This window comes from Brachyhypopomus gauderio, chromosome 3 (assembly GCF_052324685.1).
Source record: "Brachyhypopomus gauderio isolate BG-103 chromosome 3, BGAUD_0.2, whole genome shotgun sequence".
Lineage (NCBI taxonomy): Eukaryota > Metazoa > Chordata > Actinopteri > Gymnotiformes > Hypopomidae > Brachyhypopomus > Brachyhypopomus gauderio.
In genome coordinates, this window is record NC_135213.1 from 1,601,137 (window position 1) to 1,623,505 (window position 22,369).

General features: G+C 41.9%; 1 protein-coding gene across 1 annotated transcript in view; it reads left to right on the plus strand.

The window, feature by feature from the left end:
- LOC143509940 (protein unc-13 homolog B-like) overlaps positions 1–22,369 on the plus strand; it is a 47,843-nt gene extending 25,474 nt beyond the window's left edge. Inside the window, exons 5-10 of the mRNA XM_076998853.1 lie at positions 73–196; positions 1,311–1,398; positions 5,645–5,696; positions 6,521–6,556; positions 7,286–7,502; positions 22,247–22,369. Of these exons, the coding sequence (XP_076854968.1) occupies positions 73–196; positions 1,311–1,398; positions 5,645–5,696; positions 6,521–6,556; positions 7,286–7,408 (423 nt within the window). The 3' untranslated portion in view covers positions 7,409–7,502; positions 22,247–22,369. The remainder of the gene's footprint in view (positions 1–72; positions 197–1,310; positions 1,399–5,644; positions 5,697–6,520; positions 6,557–7,285; positions 7,503–22,246) is intronic.

Genomic DNA, 22,369 nt, shown 5'->3' on the forward strand with positions numbered 1-22,369 from the left:
TTCCTCTTGGTCTGTCTGTCTCTCTTTTCTGTCTCTGTTTTTGTCACTGCTCTTCTCCCCGAATGCCTGCAGGAGGGTTGTGGTGAGTGGATCTCTCTGGACTCGGAGGTCCTGATGAAGGCGGATGAGATTTGCGGGACCAAGAACCCAACTCCTCACCAGGTGCTGCTGGACGTACGCTTTGAGCTGCCCTTTGGTACGCCCTCCCTCCACCCCTCCACCACTCCACACCCAGACCACCTCTTCAGATCACCATGTGCTTTCACCAGGTGTTATGGCAGTACAAGTGCATTCATGGCTCCAAACCACATTTAACAACCGAAACCACGCCCAGTACGTCATGACAACCAAAACACCGGCCAACTACATCCGTGAATGTGAAGGTTATTCATGATTTACGAAGGATGTACACGTTTACTCCCCGGACTAAACTAAATGGCTATTAGACTTTTTATGTGCCAAACCCGATCTGCGTAGTGGTATTTTCCACAGACGTGACCAGGGCCACTGCAGTGTCATTTAGTCTAATGAGGTGTTTTCTCATTAACATTAGCTGCCCGTGTCGGGACAGTGCCTTCCTCGGAGTTTAAAGAGCTACTTTTTTTGAGGCAGTCTTTTGCATAATAGCAAATGAGGGAAACAGGAAAAGCAGGCAGTTGGGTGTTGTGTATGAACTGATTTACATACAGCATGCAGCATTCAGATTTAAAAGTGTATAACCAGAGATGCTTTTGACTACCAAGTGTAAATGCATTAAAATCTTGAATTGAAAAAATTCAATCCACGTGCAAATTTATTGGATCGACCAGGTGTAAAGGGGATCACGGTAACAGTGGAAATGTCAGAAGCAAAAAAAAGGTTCAAGAATAAATGTAGTATCTGAGATATTAACAATTCTGTAATGAATAAGAACACTGTGGTGATACCAGCATAAGATCATATGCTGACTAATCTTTGGTCATAGTCACTGGATCAGAACCTTCCAGAACGTTTTGAAGGGCTTGAGGTTTCTCAATGTGGACCCTGTTTTGGGGTTCCACTTGGAAACGCATGTGTTTGAGCTTTCTGCAGAAACAGCTTCTAGACAGCCCATTCCATTTTTAAGAGCATTAACGGTGAAGGTTGTAGGTGTTGGGGGAGGAGACTCCCCTGTTCCTTCCCATAATGCCAAGTTAAGAGCAGTGCCATGGTATGGGGACACTTCGGTACCATTATGAGTGACAGGAAGAGAAGGTGTGATGTGTATGTTGGGGGTGGGGATGTCTGTGGCTCCTCCCCCTCACAACATCGTATTTCTGTCTCATGTGCAGACATCCCGGACGAAGAGGCACAGTACTGGACCAGAAAGCTGGGACACATCAACGCCATGAGGATACATGACGAGGTAATCATGACGAGGTAATCATGAACTCAACCTCACTGAGCATGCAGGTCAGCAGGTCATCCACCCTCCTCCTGGACATCTCTCTACCTGCAGAGTTTTACCCCAGATCTCCCAGATCTAGCATCAAATTGGGAATGGTTGCTGACTGCAGCTGGTTCAGGTGTGGTGGTCTGAGCTGGATCCAAAGACGACGGTTCCACAACAAAATGCAGCGTTTCTGAACAGGCTGTGTAGGCCTGCACTAAAGTGCAATAAGAACAGAATAATTACAGTACAGGACTGGTCAACAGTTCTAGAACACACCAGGTTCCTAGTTCTTACTGATTATATACGCAGGTTAGTGTTAACACTGTACACTGAAATTAAAGCTTAGAACAAACAAGACCGTTTGAAGCATACATTTAGCATAATTTTATTAAAAAACAAAACATGGAATCATTTTGTTCAGTAAAATGTTATTGAAATGATGGGGTGTTTGCTTGTATATATAACCAATAAATACAATTTTAGTTGTACTTTCTTGCATACATAACCATTAACAAATGTATTCAATACACTTACTTGCAAGACCAATAAGGATTGATTGCAGAGCTTCTACTTAAATGTATTTAAATTAAAAGCCTTTCAGTTGTTCTGTTGTATCCAGGTAAACTGTTGAGAGGTATAAGATCAGCCTGTTATATATATGAACATGCCATGTAAGGACCTCTGTGTAAAGAATCTCTCACATATCTCTTAAACTCACATTTGGCCTTCTCACTCAGTGTCCTGCACTGTATCTTGCAATACCCCTCTATCTTTTTATCTGCATTTTAAAGCAGACTGAAAAGTTAACTATAACATTTATTTGGGGTAAAAAGATGCCAAGGATCAGTAGAAAACTTCAAAGACATAACAAATGGAGATTTAGTGTTACCTAATATGGATGACGCACACACGAAAATACCCCAGATAGTGTCTGGTGTGAAATTGGATCAAGATCTTGTTTGACGACAACTTTACACACCTTGGTACCATCTTGCCCATCACTTAAGATCATACACGTTCAACCCTGTGATTATATGCACTCGTAAAATTTGGACTCAGTCGGATTCCCAATAACAGCAACTTTTTTCCCAGCTAAATTTGACCCAACCTTTACGACTTGGCAGAAAAAGAATAAGCAATTTCAGTTCATTTTGGCTAATTGGATCTTTGCCAATTTCAGTGACTGTGTACTAAGTTTAGTTTTCTCGCAGCACATATCCCTGACTTCTCAAAGAAGATCCCAGATTATCTTTAAAACCATCATTAAGTTTTCATATCTAAGGCTTTCTAATGCCTCCTCTTTAATCACGTCTTTAAGATGCGTTGCTGCAGACAGAATTAAGACTAATTGGAAAAAGTTAGGCAAAAACATTTCTGAAGATGTGTGGAACTTGCAGAGAGAAAATGGCAGTACTTCCTGTGCTTGGCTGGGGCTAATGCAGTTTAAGGTTCTCTACCGTATACATCTAAGCAGGACGAAGTAATCCTCATTCTACCCCAATGCAGACAAATGTGTCCTAGATGTCACATAAATGAGGCAGACTTAGGCCATTTGTTTTGGCTACACCCTATAGGCCTACTATCAGGCTATTGGTGCTGTATATTTGAAATTATCTCTGAAAAGTATGGGCGGATGGTGTTGAATGCTGAGATAGCTGCCATATTTGGGCTTTCAGAGCACGAGGACAGTCTTACCCATAGGCGTGAAAGGATAATTGCTTTCATGTCGCCGTTAACATGCAGACAGATCCTTTAAAACTGCAACCGGACCAGTCCACCCCCAGCAGCACAATTGCTATAAGACCATGCTGTTTGTACATTTGTAGAAGATAAAATAAAACAACACCATCAGAGGATCAATCAGAGATGTATTAGCAGAGAAGCAGTCTGATCAATGGTTGTGTATAGGTGGGTATTGACCCATTTTGGAGACACTTTGATCCCTTACAGTGACTAACAGTGACATTATCAATGCAGTGATTAATGTATGACAGTACAGAGGAGGTGTACGCCTACAGGTCTGTCTGAGAAGCAAATGTATTCTATTCTGTGTTCAAACCAGTCCTGGAGTTGAGAGATGGCTCCCTCAGGCCACGCTCTGAACGTCCTGCAGGCCAGCTTATCAGTGTTAGGAAGGACTTTGTGTCCTGGAACGGGACAGCACGAGATGTGGGCTGAGCTGGGAGTAGGTTAAAGCCCTGTATGCACCCAGTATGTTGCACAGACAAGATCTGAGGTATTTTCCCCATTTCCTTGTTGTGCATTTTTTGGTAAAATCTAGAAGTCACCAGCAGTGATAAAAACTCCATCTGAGTGTGTCTGTGTCGCTAATGGTCCTTTAGCCTGTGGTGGTATTTATCCTGCCATAATGACCACAACAATCATATAATCCACAGGCAAGTGAAAGTTTCAGCACTATAGAGTTAGATATTGTTAATGTCTGTAGTCGTGTTCATACATCATGTTTCACTTACGTTAAAACAAACTCCACCACCTGATTTCAGAACGATGATGCATGCGGTTTGCTAGTGTCATGCTGGCACAGCTGTAGTGTCCAGTATGTTGTATGTACGGAGGGGTATGGAGGGGTACGGTGTGGATTGGTATGGTGCGGCTCTTCAGTCTGCAGACCAAAGTGCTTCCCTGCTCCTTCTTTTTCCAACTCTAGTTTCTCGATCTTGTCTCCTGATCTTGCCTCCTGAGGTATGGTTTGGATCATTATCTCAGTTCAGGATGGACTCCTAACCATCTGTGGAACAGAGTGCTTTGTGGCTCTGTGCTGTGGACGCCCGTCTGTCCGTCCTGTTCAGGGTCCAGTCACTGTATAAGAGCCTCAGACTGTCATGCTTTCCCCTCCATGCTTGACAGCTGGCATCGCACACCATCCTCTCACCTGCAGGGTATAAAATCTGTGTGGGGAACCAAGCCCAGTGCACCGGCCCCTCCGTCGTTCGGTAGTCTGTTTGCAGTGCTGGCGAGTCTCTCTAACTGACATGGACTCTCCACTGTCACTTGACCCGTCCACCTACCACTTCTCGTCTTCCCTCACAGCTGAAACCGAGAGTTGCTTTTACTTCCACCAGCGTGAAGCTCAGCTTGAGGGTGCTGTCCTGTGAACCGGCCGTCATTCAAGCTGTTCATTCGCAGAAACATGTCTTCCAATTCTGTTGTGGTCTGCCAGGCTGCTTCCTGTCAAAGGCTTTCAGTTCCCAGGGGCTTTTTCATGGTGCAGGAAGATGGTACTCACTGACATCATGGCCTTCTTTGAGATTTCCCAGTACCTATAAAGGTTTTTGGGTCTGTTTTCCTTTGTTGATTAGATTTTTCTCACGATTATGAAAGCAATACACTGTATTGTCATTTACAGTATGGTGTATTGTATATCACATATTAATATTATATATTGTATATTGCACATTAGTATATTGTATGTTTGTATTAATTGTATATTAGTATATTGTATGATAATCTACAATAGCTAGCACACCTGTAGCATTTTAATTGCATCAGTGTTCAAAGCTTTAACCTATTTACTTATATTCCTGCAGACTGTAGGGTGTCAATGACTTGTTCTCCCACAAAGCCATTTATTATACATTTCCAAAAATCACTTAATTTACTTAAAAAAACAACTTTAACTGTTTACCTGTTCGGGTACAATTGTAGGTTATTCACAGTATTTTAACTGTTTAGATGTCAGGAAAATGGGTCTGATCTAATATTGTTGACTGGTGTATATTACTTTATAGTGTATAAAGTTCTGCCTTTTAGTAATTTTATACTAAAAGGCAGAAATTAACAGTTGGAAAATATTTTATTTGTGTAACCATATATTTAGTGCAGTTAAAGCACATTTGGATAATGGCAAAAAAAATCAGTGCAGGATCTGAAAATTTTGTTAAGATGGTGGCGATGGTATACATTTTTATTACTGAACCTGAAAATAAACGTGACGGTAGAAGAAAATGATCAGATCTTTGTCTCCCCCTACCGACAGTTATTGCAATGAGTATCTGGCAATTCAGAAATAGATTTATCCACCAAAATCCCTATTTATGAGATGTTCTATACAAATTACACAGTACCAGAATAACACTTCAGAAATCACAATTTTTAAATCACAGATTTTTAACATTCTTTTATGAGATTTACAAATATAAACTTTTATTTACTGTAGTCGAAATGTTTTAAAGGTCAACTGCCTGTTTTTAACACGCCTCTTTATCTGCATAGCCCCCTCTGCAAGACGAAACACAGAGAATGTCTTCCCTTCCCTCTCAATGTTGTGAGTGCATCTTTCTTATCTCAAATCTTAGATGAAATGTTTGTAGAACACAGTGACTCTGCTTAAATCTCATCAGACCAAAGACAACCATCAGACCAAAGACATCATCAGGCATGAACCCTACACTAGACAGAAAACATGATGGGAATGTATGGGTTACTATGTAATAATCTTTATAATCATTATGTATTAATCTTCATAATCACTGTAACATTTCATGAAACGATTACTTGTGGGCATGTTTTCATAGCCACAGCTATTTATTCTCCTGTTAAATATATTTTGTACAATTATTTATTCTATTGTTTTTTTCTTTTGTTTTGTAATTCTTCATTCAGTCACTAGAGAGCAGTCTATGGCTGCTTGTCCTCTAGCCCCGAAGACACCGATGCATAAACCTAAACACTGGAACTCCTATTTCTATATCAGTTTATTTGCATATCACATGTATATTAGTTTATCCATCATTCTCAGTTTGTCACTTGTGTTTCTAACATTTGCCTCAGCATCCAAGATGCCCAAGTTAGCCATTTCTGAGACATCAGAGACATTTTCTAATTAAGCTTTTGTTACTATAAAGATTTTCCCAGTTGGACATTAACTCCTACAATGTTTGATCCGTTCATATGTCTTTTGCAGAAGTAGTCTGCCTCTTTTTCATTCGAGGAGAATGTCCCAAATGCTGTGAGGTCGAGTGAATGTGATGTCAGTGATAAAAAAAAAAAAACAGTACCAGTGTTGGAGTGTAAACATCTCTTACTGTGTTAGAGTATAAACGTCTGTTACTGTGTTTGTTTTCCTTCAACGTCTCTTCGCATGTTCAGGCAGCTGGACTTACTTTGGATGGAGTGAGCAGCAGAGTATGTAGTTCCCGACGTTCCTTCGTTAGCCAGTTCACCCAAGTTCAATGTGTCATTGTATCGTCTGTTATTAGTGCTCGTGCTGACGACTGTGGAGAAGACCAGTGACCTCTCCCACATCTCACACTCCCCCAGTTCATTCATTTCTCTTATATTTTGGCCACCTATCTTACTACATTTATTAATGACTGTGTAGGTCTGCGCCTGTCTAACGATGAGTCAGATATTGTTTTTGTCACTTGGCTACTTTAGTACTTGGCTAAAGTACTAGTACTTTTTTTTTTTGCTTTTCCAAAATATTTTCCTAATATTACCCATTAGGAGAGTTTATTGTTATTAGAGTATAGCCATGATAGTATTCTAACAATTTTTTTTTTCTCATTTTTGATACCTTACTAATTTTTTATTGGATGTTCTCGATGAAGAGACAGGGGACCACCATTTCTGTCATCACTACTTCAAAACCTAACATTGTCAACAATAATTATGATTATTAATTATAGAAAAGCTGTAGTGATCCATCACCACCCAGAATGAACCTATTTGTAAATAGCAAGTGTGATTTGTTAATTGTTTCCTTTTTGTCTGGTACTCATGCTCAACACTGACATCTGGTGTTTATTACTGAGATGCTTATTTTAGTCAATTCAGATATGATTGGTGTTTGCTCATTCTGGTTCCTACTGTTGGCTACATGGTGGAGAATCTTGTTTATCTACATGGTTGCAGCTCTGGATGATGACAGTGCAGTGGACGACAGAGACAGTGACTACCGCAGTGAACCCAACAGCCGTCCTCCACGGTACCACACCACGGCACAGCCCAATTCCTCACTACACCAGTACCCCATAGGACGGCGGTTACATCATCAGACCACATCCAGCGAGTCTGCAACAGACTCGGCCCACAAATACGGACTTGATTCCCAGGAAGGAATGGGACCAAGGTAATGTCATACCTGTACACAACTCATAAACACTAGGTAATGTCATACCTGTACACAACTCATAAACACTAGGTAATGTCATACCTGTACACAACTCATAAACACAGCCACACAGTAATTATTTTAATTCAGTTTGATTTCAGTTCTAATTTTATTCAGGTCTGATTTCTATCTGGTGTCATTTTCTTTCTATTTCTATTTCTTCCATTCACTTTGTTTAAATTAAATTTACAAATATCTTTTCACTTCTTTTCACTATGATTTCCATTGTCTGCACTTTATAATTTCTATTCTTCCATTCTTCACTTTTACAAATTCACACCAAGACATTCAAACAGTAGAAATAGAGTGAGGATTATACCTGTTGATTCGGGCATGGGGATTGAAGACTGGGAAACTAAATATAAACGGAACGACATCTTGGATGACTATCTGGAACCAGAACAAAAAATGTGGGATGACGATGACAAGACAACGAGTGAAATTTATCGCATCATAAGCACTCCTGGTGATAGTGAACAGAACCTGACTGTGGAGTATGAAGCAGTGTCGCCCGAGACTGAAGGACATGATGAAGGGAATTACTTCAAGAGAACTGCTCAGGGACGTGGAGATGCCCACTTAGCGTACAAACACCTAGAAAACTTTGATGAAGCCTCTCCTGAAATTTCCTTAATCCCCTCAATTAAGCAACGTCACCAGGCAGAACGGGAGGCATATAAAGAGTGTCTGCTCTACAAGATGAGAATGTGGGCAAAAAACTTGTTTGAGGATACTCTGGACAATTATATGATGTATCAGCAAGATGAGCAAGCCAGGTTTAAGACGACGAGTGAGTCAGGGGGCTCAGATGAGATGTATTCTCTCAGATCTGAGGATGTATTGGATGAAATGTCAGATGAGGATGATGCACAATATGAATCCAGCAGTTGCTACAGTGGTGGAAGGTATATTTCTTCCTATGGTGAAGGTTCACACAATTATTATGCTCAAGCAAGCAATGTTAGTACACAAGACCGAGATTTGTCACCAGTGGAAGAAAAAAATTATGGTTTTATTCATACAATAGATAAACTCCAACAAATTGTTGACACAGTCTCTGAATATCTTGTGGGGAGAGAGGAGGAGCTAAGTAAATACGAGGAAATAAAAACCTCTTGTTCAAAAACCAAGGAATGCAAAGAAAAGAAGGAAGAAGTTACATCGGATGATGCAAAGGAGGAACATACTGCAGGCCAGGGTATCACAGGAGGAGGAAATGCCATGAGCTGTGTGTTTAGCTCAATCACAGGCATTAGATTAAAAGCTGAAACCACAAATACCACTGAGACAATAAAAACCTCAAGAGCGATAACTCTCTCGTCTGCTTCTCCCCAGCAAGAGCCTGGCGTTTCTAAGCTGTTGTCTTTCATACCAAAATCAACTGCCACTTCAACTCCTGTTGCAGTTGTTCCTCCTGCTCATCAGGAGCCCAGTGTAGAAAAGAAATTCTCCCTGCAGTCGCTCCTGCCCTTTCCATCACCAGAACATCCAGATAATGTAACATCAGGCGCAGAAGACGGTGTGACCAGTGACCGTGAGACTCGGGACCAATCAACAGTGGTTGATTGTGTATTGGGGAGTCCTTTCAGTGCAGGTGAGGCAACTTCACAACCAACACCACCAAGTCGATCTCAGGAAAGCAAGGATTCCAAAGAAGGATCAGTGGATGAATGTGAAAGTTTAATACCTAGATCTGTTCCAGAGCCACTGCACCAGTTCTCATGTGTTGGTTCAAGCAGTGGTTCAGTAGAACTGTTACCAGAAACAGAGTCATCAGGAGAAATATGTGATGTCCTTCCTAGAGAGACCTTTTTAGAACCAGGAGAAAGTAAAACTGAAGTATATCCGCCCACTCAGACACCAGCTGAAGACACTGGATTTTTAAGGCCCTTTAAGTCACTTACCTCTTTGATAGCTGCAACCTCTGGTCCTGTAGAGAAACCAGCCGAGGGATCATTGGCCTCTTCTGTCTTTTCAATATTTAAGCCTGCAGAGTCTAAAACGGAGGATGCAGGAGGCTCTAGTAACAACAGCTTAAAACTTCCCTTTATTTCTGATTCTCCTTCCCCTTCTCATGCACCAAAGCAAGAGGGTGGGATGCTGTCTGCATTCTTAAAATTGGCAACTGGTGACGGCACAACCAACTCCATGAAGGGATTTTCCCAAACTACTAAATCATCTCCAAGTCGATCTGCACTGTTTGAGAGTGTCCCAAAAGGAAACGCAGATATAAGATGGTTTTCTAATCTTTTCAAATCATCACCAGTCGAATCATGCAAGTCTCAAATAGTAACACCAGTCCCCTCAAAACTGACACCAGCCACAAGAAACATACCCACTGTTGTTGTTAGACCTGGAAAACTTGGATGTGAAGATTCTTCTACAGTTTTAAATGATGTAAACAATGTAGCACAGGTTGCACAAAAAGATGCAACTGATGCAAGCCAGTATGATTCTGGGAATGAGACTAATACAAAGGAGGATGGTAAAGACGCAGATCAAACTGAGAATCAAGCCAAACCTTCATGCTCAACTGATGCCAAACCACAAGATCAGGGCCTGGCAAATCAAGAGGAACAGGCAAAACCTCAGACTAAAGAAACTTCACCCAAATCACAAAGATTGCTCAAAGGTTTGATGTATCGAGGTGGCAAGCCTCAAACAGCACCTAATCAGTGTCAAGATGGATTATCCTCCGATGGGCTTTCATCTGCCACTGGTGCTTCAAATGAGAGGCATCACGAGAAAGATGCCACACCTCATCCAGCCCGATTGATTTTTGAAACCTTTACTACACAGAATCAGCCAGTTGGTGCACATGAGCAGCTTGACTCTCCTAGAAACCCATCCAACGAGCCATTACCCGCAAGTACCCCAAAACAGCCCAGACAGCCATTACAAGTTGGGGGACTTTTATCTGGGATGCTCAAATTGCCCAATGTGACTGTATCCGACTTCCCAGTCAGTGCTGCCCAGCAAGCACCAGAGCCTCCTCTCTCAAAGCCCTCAAGATCTGAAGAATTAATTAAAGAACCTCCTCCACTAATGGAGAGTGCACTCGCACCATCACGGTCACAACAGCAAAGTGGCACAAACAGTCATTCGACACAATCACCACCTTCTGCAACAGGCAGAATGGTGTCAGGATTTCTAAACAAGATAGCTACAGGTGAGGGCATTTCTCAACAGCCCCATGATTGCAAAATGCTAAGTCAAAGCCCTAAAAAAGCTGAAACTGCTTCTCGTCAGCAGGGAGGCTTTCTTTCTGGTTTGTTTGGTATTAGTGCTTCAGAAGCCAGTACTTCCAGCCTGGTATTCGCTGAGAATGTTAAACAAACTGAACCCAATGACCCTAATAATCAACCTAATAAACAAGTCAACAGGAACAATCTTCAGAGACATAATCAGGCTACATCTCGGCAGCCCCAGTCATATGGACCCAGTGAGATATTCACAGGCCTGTTGAATAAGATTGCTAAAACACCAACTGACACAGCAGCTGTCACCACTCAAGTGCAGCCACCTGGCCATCATGGTCCAAATCAGAATGCCCCTCCTGAGCAGACAGGAGGTATTTTACCTGGACCTTTCCCCACCAATCAGCCCACAGCACAGCACAAAGGTCCTCCTGGAGCACAAACCAATCAACATCAGCAGCAACAGGGTAGCAGGCAGCCGTCACAGGACCAGATCCCAGCTGCAGTGGGTCACGGAAGTTTATCTGGGTCACGGCCAGGTCACGGAAGTTTATCTGGGCTTCTTAATAAGTTGTCATCAGTAGACACTCCACAACCTGTGGGAAGAGGTCTGTCCAGTCAACAAACAAATATGTCAGGACCTCCAGGGCAAAGTCAGCAACCTCCTCCACCAAGTCAGTCTGGTGGGATTCTTTCTGGGTTGTGGAAAATGAGTGCAGAAACTACAGTCACTAAACAATCCTCTGTTGCACAAGAAAAGCAGCAATCCCCTGCGTTGCAGCCACCGTCCCCTGCATTGCAGCAGCAGCCTAAGGGGACACCACAAAGACAGAATGCACCAACACAAGAAGTAACGGAAACACGGAGGCAGTTAGGAGGTCTCTTCTCTGATGTTTTCAAAATGGCTACCTCAGAAGATTCCCAACAACAGGGGCAAACACATTCTCAATTGCCTAATACATCACATGCATTAAGAAATATTCATGAAAATGAACCAGGTGGAATTTCATATGTTCCTCCTGTTCAGAGATCACAGCAGCAGCAAAATGAACATCTTGCTGTTAAGTCTAATCAAAATCGCCCCCAGATTCACAGAGGCACACCAGTTGAGCAAGAATCCACTCAGGATGGTGCCAGTGAAAATCAACAGAAACAACCACTGCAAAAAGGTTTACAGTCAAGAAAAATCCCAGAAAAATTCAGCGAAATCTCAGAAGACAGCTCATGTAAATTAAAGGAAACAACTATGTTAGCAACGCAGATTAGTGATGAACCAAAGACTTACTGTAGTGCTAGAACTGGTATGTGTTCAGCATCATATAATGCATCTAAGAAAGTCTTCCTTGATCATCTTCAGCCTGAACTTGAAGCTGATTCTGTTGTCACTGACATTTTCCAGTATGAGCCAGGTCCGTCTGTTATTCAGACGCAGCAGCCTATCAAACTGCAACCAGCAGTAAAGTCAATGCAACAGTACATGGAGGAGATCCACAGACTTTTGTATGGAACTGCCAATGAATATGGATATCAGGATCTATTAAAGTCTTTTGCTGAACATGGTATAATTCCACTGGAACTGTATGAACATCAGTGTCTCATAGAAACCCTTCTTTGGCAACAGCTGAATGATTACGTCCAATCAGAGGCTCTGGCGGGACAGGCTCAAGACTGCTATGCAGTTAGTCAAGAGGGTTTATCATCCAATAATAAAACGTTCAGAGATGTACCTGAATGGTGCAAGCTGAAGAGTATGGATAGCAGACCGTTTCACTTTCTATTATATCCCTGGAAGGATGCAAGTAGCTCACAATTTCAAAATGGCCCACCACAGGCAGATGGAGAGGATATTGTTATATTTGACATGAGCGACCGGAACAGGAAACCCTGGAGCAGTTGTGATAATTTAGATATTTCCAGTAATAAAAGAAGCACAACGTCTTACACTGAAAAAGACTCTGGTGTCAACCTGTCGAGAGAAAGGCGAACAACATTGGGTCGTTGCCAGTCACTTTCTGACTGTGATGTGTACAGCAAACGTGGCGAAAGCAATCCAGTAAAGCTACAGTTTGATGAAAAGTGTCCCTCAAAAAACATTAATAGACAGAAAACCAAAAGAGGTCCCATGGATTTGACACCACATGCAATTGACCTCAGTAGCAATGCTGCAATTAATAATGGAGATAAAGAAGACTATATTTTCTTAGGTGATTCAGAATGGTACCAGCAATGGCTGTCACTTTTGGAACACGGAATCTGGTGGCCAGGTGAGGCTGATGATTGTGGATATTACATTTATGCAGATGAGGAATGTATATACTCAGTGTTGACTGATCGAACTGGCAAGCATTTGTACGCATATGCCAGTCCAGAAGAAAGCCATGGTTTTGAACAAAGCACTGGGAACATCTCCAGTATGCAACTGCAAATGGATGAACCAAAGGTAACACTTTGTGGGTTTAAAGTTCCATTGTTTGATGGTAATGAAATGACTGGGGCTCCAGGTGAAAATCGGGCAGATTCTTCCATTCTTAATGCTCCCATTGATCTGTCTTCGGCTTTTCAAAAAGGTGATAGAATTATGAATATGAATCTTGAGCTGTTTTCTCAGATGTTTCAGGAGTCCATAGCTCTACAGGCAGAGCACCCTGTGGACTTCAGTATATATAACCTGAGTAAAATAAAAGTGGGATTGCATGCACCAAATGGAATTCACCCAGAAGAGGAAGTGGAAGCACATGACTTTACTAAAACAAAAAATGTAAATCATGGGAGGCCATACTGGAAAAATAAGCAAATTAAAGATATTTTCCAAGACATGCCACCCACAGGTGTGTCATCTACAGTAGCAGGCACTTCCTCAGTGGCTTGTAGACAGTACTCTTCCACCACGTGTCAACCAACAGTCCCTGAGTTTAAGGCGGGATGCCTGGATGAACATCAACAAATTGAGGCAAATCAGAAATTTACCTCTGCTCCATCAGCAGCCAACTTGGTTGACCAAACAAAAGATGCCAAATCATCTAAAGTTGCCATGATGTCAGTCAATGCAACCACCTCCTTGTCATTCTGTAAAAGAATACCACAGCTTCAGACTACCTCTAGAAAACATCCTGACACCTCACTGTCCTCTAAAGCATTGACCGTTTCAGCTAGACTTTCAACATCAGGAAAAACACTGACCAAGGAAAATACATCATCTGTAATACCACAAGCACAGATAACTGTCACCTCAAATGAAATACACCCCTCACCACCTCTTCAGAATTTGTTCAAATATAGGGTAGACAAGCCAGATGATTCACTTTTATTTAGTAAACCAATAGACTTTTCTCAAACATTAAGAAAAGAGAAAAGTCCAGACATTCCTTTCCTGGATATACTTGACTTTACCAAAGTCAAGAAACGTAGAAAACAGCAAATGACATGTGAAGCAAACACACAGGAGGATATAGGTGTTGATCTGACTGTTGATGTTGAAGATGTTAAGGAAATAAATATGACCTTTCCACCACTGGACATTGGCCTTACCTACCCAAGAATGTCTGAGGTACCTCTGAGAACCGTTTCTGCTCCCTGCCTTATACAGCCATCACCTTTTTGTGGTGGATCCATGAGAATAGTTCAAACAATTGCCCAGCCATTTCCTGAGAGCACTGTACCAGCAAACCTGTTCAAAGGAGCACTAGATATGTCTTCAAAGCCACTGGTTGGGCAATTGGAAAGGCCAGTGGATAAAACTGAAGCTATGCCTCTTGTAAGAAAAAGACAGATCTCATTTGTAGGGGTCATTGATGATTCTTTTAGGCTCCCTTTATTTGCAGAGCCTCCCATACCACAAGGAAAACAAACTATACAGAAATGTAAGCTACCACAGGCTAAGACTGATGATGCTTCACCGCTAAGCTTATATGCAGAGAAGCAAGCAAACTCCGTTTGTTGTAGACAAACACCTCCTCAACCTGCAGGTCTGTCAGGAAATGATCCTCAGCCTCAGCAAATTGCTTCACAGGTGTCTTGCAAAGCAACCATGCCAACACATGTCCATAAACTAATCACAGCACCAGATAACTCTATCAAAAACACAGTTGACATGTCTACCAAATCACGGCCCAAGTCACTGGATATGTCTCCAGAAGATGAAATCAAATCTACACCCTCTGGTGTGGTCCCACTTGTAAAAATAAAGTCAAAGATTCATGGTCGGGCACTAGAAAGATTTGGTGGTATGCCATTAATCAAGCCTCCAAATCCTTGTGCACAAACAAAGCAGCTTATCCAAATACAGTCTGAACCAGACATTTTGCAGAAAGAGTTAAAGGAGAGACAACAGCAAAGACAAAAATTGTTGGATCAAACTCCATCAGTGGCTTCTTTTCCTTTAAGGTCATTGTTATGTAGTGCAAAACCAACTAATATACCCTCAGCACCCGCTAACTCGATCAAAGACACTCTTGATATGTCTCTAAAACCATCCTTTAAGGGACCTGAAGAAATAACTCCTGAAATGTTTCCTAACAAAGTAATTCCTCTTATTAAATCAAAGAACTGTATTAACAAAAACCCAAGAAATGCCTTAGTTGGTATTCCATTAATTGTTGAATCCACATCATCTGAACAAGTCTCTCAAAGACAGTTACAGAATGAGCAGTCACTGAGCAATGGAAAACCATTACTTGTGCTAAATGGACATTACACAATTAAACCTCACTTATGTCAGCAGATCCCTACTCACCACAGGAAAAGAGTTTTCTCGGATTCAAAAACAAAGCAAAGTCTAGAATTTCACACTTACAAACCCATAGACTTATCCATTAATGTTTCACACTTTCCATGCAATTACTTATCCATTGCGCAGCAGGGGCAACCTGTAGATTTCTCTAAGACTATTAAGGAGAAATTGAGTAATAAGGGCAAGCATCATCAATGTCTCATAACACAGAAGTCTGATATGGAAGCAGTTGATTTGACAATAGACCTAGCTGTAGATATATATGCAAACAAACCCATGACTGAGGTCAGAGATCTTTCATCCGCTAGCACTTGTGTCCCTAGTGAATGCTTATCAACACAACTGCGATTAACCCACACACCACCAGAATATCCTGCCCTCCCTTTTGAAGGAGAGAATGCGTGTTCTTCCCCCTCCCAGAGCATATGTCCAACTGGTCAACCTACATTGGCAATACAGGTAACAGATTGTCCAGTAAGAATGTCTTCAACAGCTCCTGATGGATCCAAGCAGATGAAAAATCAGCTGAATGGCATTATGGGTCTCCAGGAATCTATTATTGGGGCTGGTGCAGGTGTCACTTCTGATCGTCTCGTCTCAAGACAAGTCAGTCATTTTTGTAACAGTGTTACAGTGAAACAGCTCCCCACGTCTGGACCTCAGGCTGAGAATATTACTGGTGCTCACCTGCTGGCGTCAAACAATGCAAGACACTTTTCGTTTACACCCATTATCAATCAGCAAGGGAATAAAATTATTGAAGTGGCCAAAACAACAGTGTCTAGACACAAAAGTCTCATTAAGCACTCAACAGTGGAAAGCTTGGAAGAGGAAAACATTTACAGCAGGGTTTCTATTTCTAAGGCACAGACTCAAGCGCCAACAGTAACACATGTTCACATCAAGACCCATCTTACTGAGCACACCCCAGCAACTGGTGTTTCAACTGGTCAGGATGTATCCTGCAAGACTGATCAGCAACAGGATTCCAATAATGTGAGCATGATTTCTACTGCCTTACCTGCAAGTACTGAAAATTCTGCATCCTGCACTGAAGTGAGATCCGTTCAAGCTGTGTCCCAAGCTACTTTAAATGCTCAAGTCTCCATAACTTCATCAGGCTTGGCAGCTAAGTCTGTTGAAATGGAGAAAAAAACATCATTGACCAATCATAATCCCCCGAAAACACATGTCTCTTCAAGTCCACCTTCAACTCTGAACACAACTGGATCAGTCAAAGGCTTGATTTCTGCATTCAGTGGTACAGAGGTAGCTGCAGAAACATGTCAAACAGAATCACTGAATGATTTGACTTCTGATTTGAGCTCTATAGTAACCAGCACACAGTCTGCTTCTGCAGAGCCTACTCCATCACATACAGTGACACACATACCAGAACAGATGATATTAACCATTGGCACTGGAAACTATGAGCATCATCCAGACCATTCTTCACAGTCTTCTGTATCACAAAGAGCTGCAGCTCATGGTACAAAGTTTGATTTAAAACTAGGTTCAGTTGAAGGCAAGAATGTTGCATCAGATATTACTTCTCACAAGCAACCTAATATTGGCTCTTGTTCATCTGAGATGTTGACACCATCTTTCACTTCAGTTTCATCTACTGAACTGAAGGAGAGGAGGTTATTCCTTTCAGGGTGGGGTCATACAAAGATGTTACCTCAAATTATTCTTTCCGAGCCAAGCAGCCCAGAGGAATATTCTAATGAGAAAGATATGATATCAGTCAGTGAAACCAGTACTCCAGAGAAAAATGACACTCTTGTCTTTTCTACTGCTAAAACTTTTGAATATGTTGCTAGCCAAGACACAAAGCCAGACACTGTTCTATATGAAAAGGATGAAATTTCGGTGTTTGCACCAGGGAACAATACAATGAATATAGATGTTGAAACTCTGCATGATGCTCTGTGTTGTACTGACTCCAGCATAGAAACTCCTTCAGAGGCAGCAGAACCTCTAGAGCTTTCCACAGAGGTGGCAGAGTTTAAACCACGTGTCTTCGCAGAGGATTTGACTTCTCTGTCCCCAGTAGAAATTAAAGCAGAGGAGCCAACTTGTTCACCAGTCCTTAGTAATATTTCCTCTAAGAAAGAGACAAAAGAGTTAAAAGTGGTTGATTATATTTCTGAGCAAGATGAGAGTTTGGCCTCTAACATGAGCACAATAATAGTAGCTTCTAAAAAATGTGAGGTACCAGAGGTTGCTTCAGAGGACATCCGAGTAAAGGATGAAAGGCTCTGTTCAGGAACCTCACAAATATTAAAAGCAATGGAAGAATCTAAAGAAGTTTCCATTGTTTCTACTCTAGGGCCTTATGTTCATACACTTACAGAAACATCTGAATCACCAAAACCTGAAAAGATCAAAGCTGAGGATAAAGATTCTGGTTCCATACATATTATTTCTAAGCAATTATCACCTTCAGAAGGAAAACCAGCTGGATTAGAAAAAATACCATCAGCCGAATGTTCTACTTTAAGTTCAGAGATATTACCAAGGGATGACACATTAGGTGCAAGCTGTTTTGAATCGTCTTCCAAAGCTGAATTTGAAGAACAGTCAAATAAAGTTTTATTTCCTGTGTTTAGTGGTGCATATACCCCATCACAGGTTCAAAGTGGATCAACCATAACTGGTGGCATTCTTTCTGGATCTTCAGCTTCCAAAGAAACATCTGGCACGAGTATGTTCTCAATGTTTAGTGCTATCTCTCCTCATCCAACTCCACCAGCATTATCACCTAAAGAGCCATTTGGAAAGGGGTTGCTTTCGGAATTAGGTGAAGGGAGTACTCAGTTACTACCTGGCTCAGGTGGTGCACCAAGACTTATCTCGAGATATCCACCTCGAGCTGGGAAAAATGAAACATCAGGATTTGTCCTGAGGAATTCCTCATGCCCTTGGCCTAGGGCACCATCTGAACCTGTCCCAAAAGGACCCACTCACATGGAGTCATCAGGAAAAGGGCTGCTATCTATGTTTAGTGGACCTCCTCTGCAGGCAAATACTTCTGGATCTTCGATTCTCGGGGACATCCTGTCAGGTTCCTCCACACCCAAAGATGAAACTGGACCTGGTTTGTTCTCTATATTTGGTGGATCAAGTGCGAAGTCTTCTGTAACACAAACAATTCCTCCATCAGCAGAATCTAACAACAAAGACCCAACAGGAAAACGATTGTTTTCTATGTTTGGTGTAAATCTCCCATCATCTGAGTCAGGAAGTGCATTCAAAGTTCCTTCTGTGTTCTCCATGGGAGGTGGTTCAGCTACTACAAAGAAGGGATCTGATTTCAAGCCAAAATCTAGTGGGTTTGGCATTTTATCCCTTCTGGACAACAGTAAACCTGATTTACATACTCCTGAACATATAGCTACTACAAAAGCTACTGCTATGACAAATGCCTGCAAACAAAAAAGTCCTATTCATATGCTTGATGGAAGCAAAGACATTATATCACCTAAAGTGAAGCTGAAAGATATGAGACCAAGTCTTCCAAATGAGCATGTGTTGGCATATTATGAACAATATGAGAACAGCAATAGTGCAATTGAAGATACTGTCCAAAAGAAAGAGGATTCAATGACATCTGCTGATATCCATCTACAAATAACTGACAACAAAGCAAGTGAAGCTGTAGGCCCACAACTAGAACATCCTCAAGAACCAACATCTTTAGAAGTGGAGAAACCACTTGTTATGGAACCAATTAAGACTAAAGAACTGGAATTAGACACTGACAAAGAAACTGGTATGCATTTAGATTATTTGGATTCATCACATCCCGACACTACTATAGAGCTTGCTGCACCACTGCCTCATCCTGTCAAAGAATTGAGGGTGCAGAGACTGACCAAATCTGACAAAGCTTTAGAGTCAGTAGAGTTTGAACAACCTTTGGAATTGGAGTTGAATCAGCCAGATGGATCAGAAGATTCAGTTCAAGCAGGGAGACCACATGAATTAGACAGAGCTGTTCATTCTATGAATTCCACTGAAAGTGATCAAATAAAAGGGCTTAATGAGCTTGAATCAAATATAAGAGAAGAAAACTTTAATAGGAATCAATCAGATAAAAATGACTTCAAAACAGGCAAAGAAGCTGACTGTGATATGAAGGCTGAAACTGCACCACATGAGAAGAAACTGGTAGAAATCAAAGAACAAGAGACAATAGAAAAACTATTTATGGAAGAGTCCATTAAAATACTCCCAGAAGCAGAGCCCATCACCTTGTTTCAGCAAGAGCTACAGTCTATAACAGGTGTGATGGGACCTTCTGGACCATGTCTGAGCCAACCTAAACAAAAAGTGGCAGGGCCTAGAATGCCAATCCCAAAACCTGGAATGCCAGTCCCTAGACATGGAATGCCTACCGAACATAGACCAAGAATGGTTGAGCCTGCAGGATTTTCTGGATTCATGTCTATGTTTTCAGGAGCAAGTGGCTCCAGCAAGCCAGCAACTTCCAGTTTCTTCTCAACACCCCAGACTTCATTTTTCAAGTCATCGCCTGTGACGGGTACAGGTCCTCAGCAGCAACCCAGGACCTCATTTTTTAACCTGACCTCTAGCTTACACACTGTCCTCCCTACAGAATCACTGACTGGCTTCTTTAAGGGTACAACATCTGCTCAAACTTTAGAGACCTGCAAGCTTCGGGCTGAGAACCAAGATGGGGTAAACTTTAAAGAACCAAGACATTCTACTGCCATGGAACCATGTGCATTCAGCAAACCTAAAACTGACATGGAAATGCAAGAGCTACCAGAACAAGAAACAGAAAGTGTGGAAGACTCTGAAAAGTCTGATGTGGAGTCTGAAGACAACACCAAAGTGTCCACGATACAAGGAGTGTCTGAAGTATTTATGATGGAGGACACAGGTGTGATCTCAAAGGAGACTGGAGCAGAAACTGAAATGTCTCCAACTGCTCACATGGTAACTGATGAGGTAAAACTTCCAACTTCACCTCCGTCTAAGGGCATGTTCGATTTGTCTGACTTATCAACAGCCTCTTTCGGAGGTTTATTGTCAGGTGCTAATGAGTCACCAAATCCTTTCAGTTCTCTATTTGGTTCTTTCACGCTTGTTAGCTCTGCTAACTCCAATCCACCCCAGCAACAGCCTGACTCTGCAGGTCTTTTTTCTGGTTTCAAAGGACTGTCCACTGGTTTCTTCCAAGGGGAAAAGCCAACTGACACAAAGGAGGAGCCTATGCCTACTCTATCCATATTTGAAAAGAAAATGGGCTTCCTGTTATCCCACACAGGACCTCAGGCTTCCCCTGCCACTGTAAACACAGAGTTAAAAAATTATGACATCAAGGAAGGACCAGAGCATGACGATTTATCACTAGAATCAGATATAACGGGGAGTGCGGATCATAGTGATATAGAGGAACCAGCTGACACTTCTTTGAATACGCAGCAAAGTTTTGACACAAGTTTAGAAAGCTCTATAGCAGGAGAACAGGATAATTTAAGACATGAACATAGATATATAGAAAAAAAACAGGATGAAGTGACACCGTCTACTGAAAATAAGAACATGGATGCTGCAGATCACACAGCAGGACATGTTCCAGAGAGCCCTCTGAAGAGGAAGTCTGGCACAAGGCTAGTAGGAACATGAAAAATGACACTGTGCAAGTTGTTTATACCTTGATACAAGTCCTCCCCTCCACCTTCTCCTCCACCTTCCCCTGCTGTAGTTTGATTTGTGTTAGATGAGTTAGCATCTTGCCTTTGGTAATAGTCTTACTTTTTTTTAAGGGTCACACTCATTGATGAAATTCCATTATTTATTAGGAATAATTTATTTTAAATGGTTATTAATTTAAAATGAGTCAGATTTTATGCAGTAAGCCAGTAGCCTTGATGCTGGGGTTTATTTTTTTTACGTTGCACCTGAAAAAGTTTATAAGCAAAGCTGCAGAAACCACAAAATAAAGCTGAAACTCTGTTGCAGAAACAGCCTAAGTGGGACTGATGGAAGCTCAGTGCATGAATCAGGCTACCCTCTTAATTTATTAGCTTTTCTTGAGTATGTGGGTAGGTCACTCCCTTTCAGGTCGCCAGAATTATTCCGTTCTCTCCAGCCAGTTTGTTTATATCAGCTGAATGATGAGAGATTTATGCCAGCAGAAAGGTGATGGAGTGACAAGGCGTGCTGTGGGAGTCGAGGAAAGGTAATGGCCAAAGTAATTTTGCAAACCCAAAGGAAAGTAAATCATGGAGGTTAAACATCACAGACGCCAGGGTGAGAATTACTGTAGTACAAAGCACAGTGAGGGGGAGGTATGAGGTTCCTGTTCAACTGTGTCCAAGGTAAAAATCCTAAGGCAGAATACATCTATGCACTCCAGTGTACATGTGCAGCCATAGTTCTAAGCTTTCCTTTGTCCCTGCTTTCCTTGGTCCTCTGTAGTTCTTCATGTATTGTCATCCTCTATTGACCTTCTTGTGGCTGGCACTTCAGTTTATCCCAGAGTGGTTCAGAGCTATTCCACAGAGATCCACCAGTCCTACCTGTTAGGACTGAACGGCATTAAACTACCTGCGTGTAAATTTTATATACAAATTTTTAATGCAATTGGTAACTGGTATGCTTGAGACAAGGAGGCAGACAATCATGTGTGAGTCAGATGATGTCAGTGGGTTTGGAATAGCTCTGGCCCAATCCGTGCTGTCGCTCTCTTCTCAAAGCACGTTGACCGTCAGATCTTGACACCTGCGTGTCTGTGTCCTCAGTCCTGCCAGTAGCTCCCAGTTTGGGTCATCCGGTAGCCTCAGCCAGGCTAGCTCCCAGTTCAGCACTGAGTCTGAGGAGAGGACTGCGCCGGACTCCCAATCCAGGACCCCCACTAGCTCCAG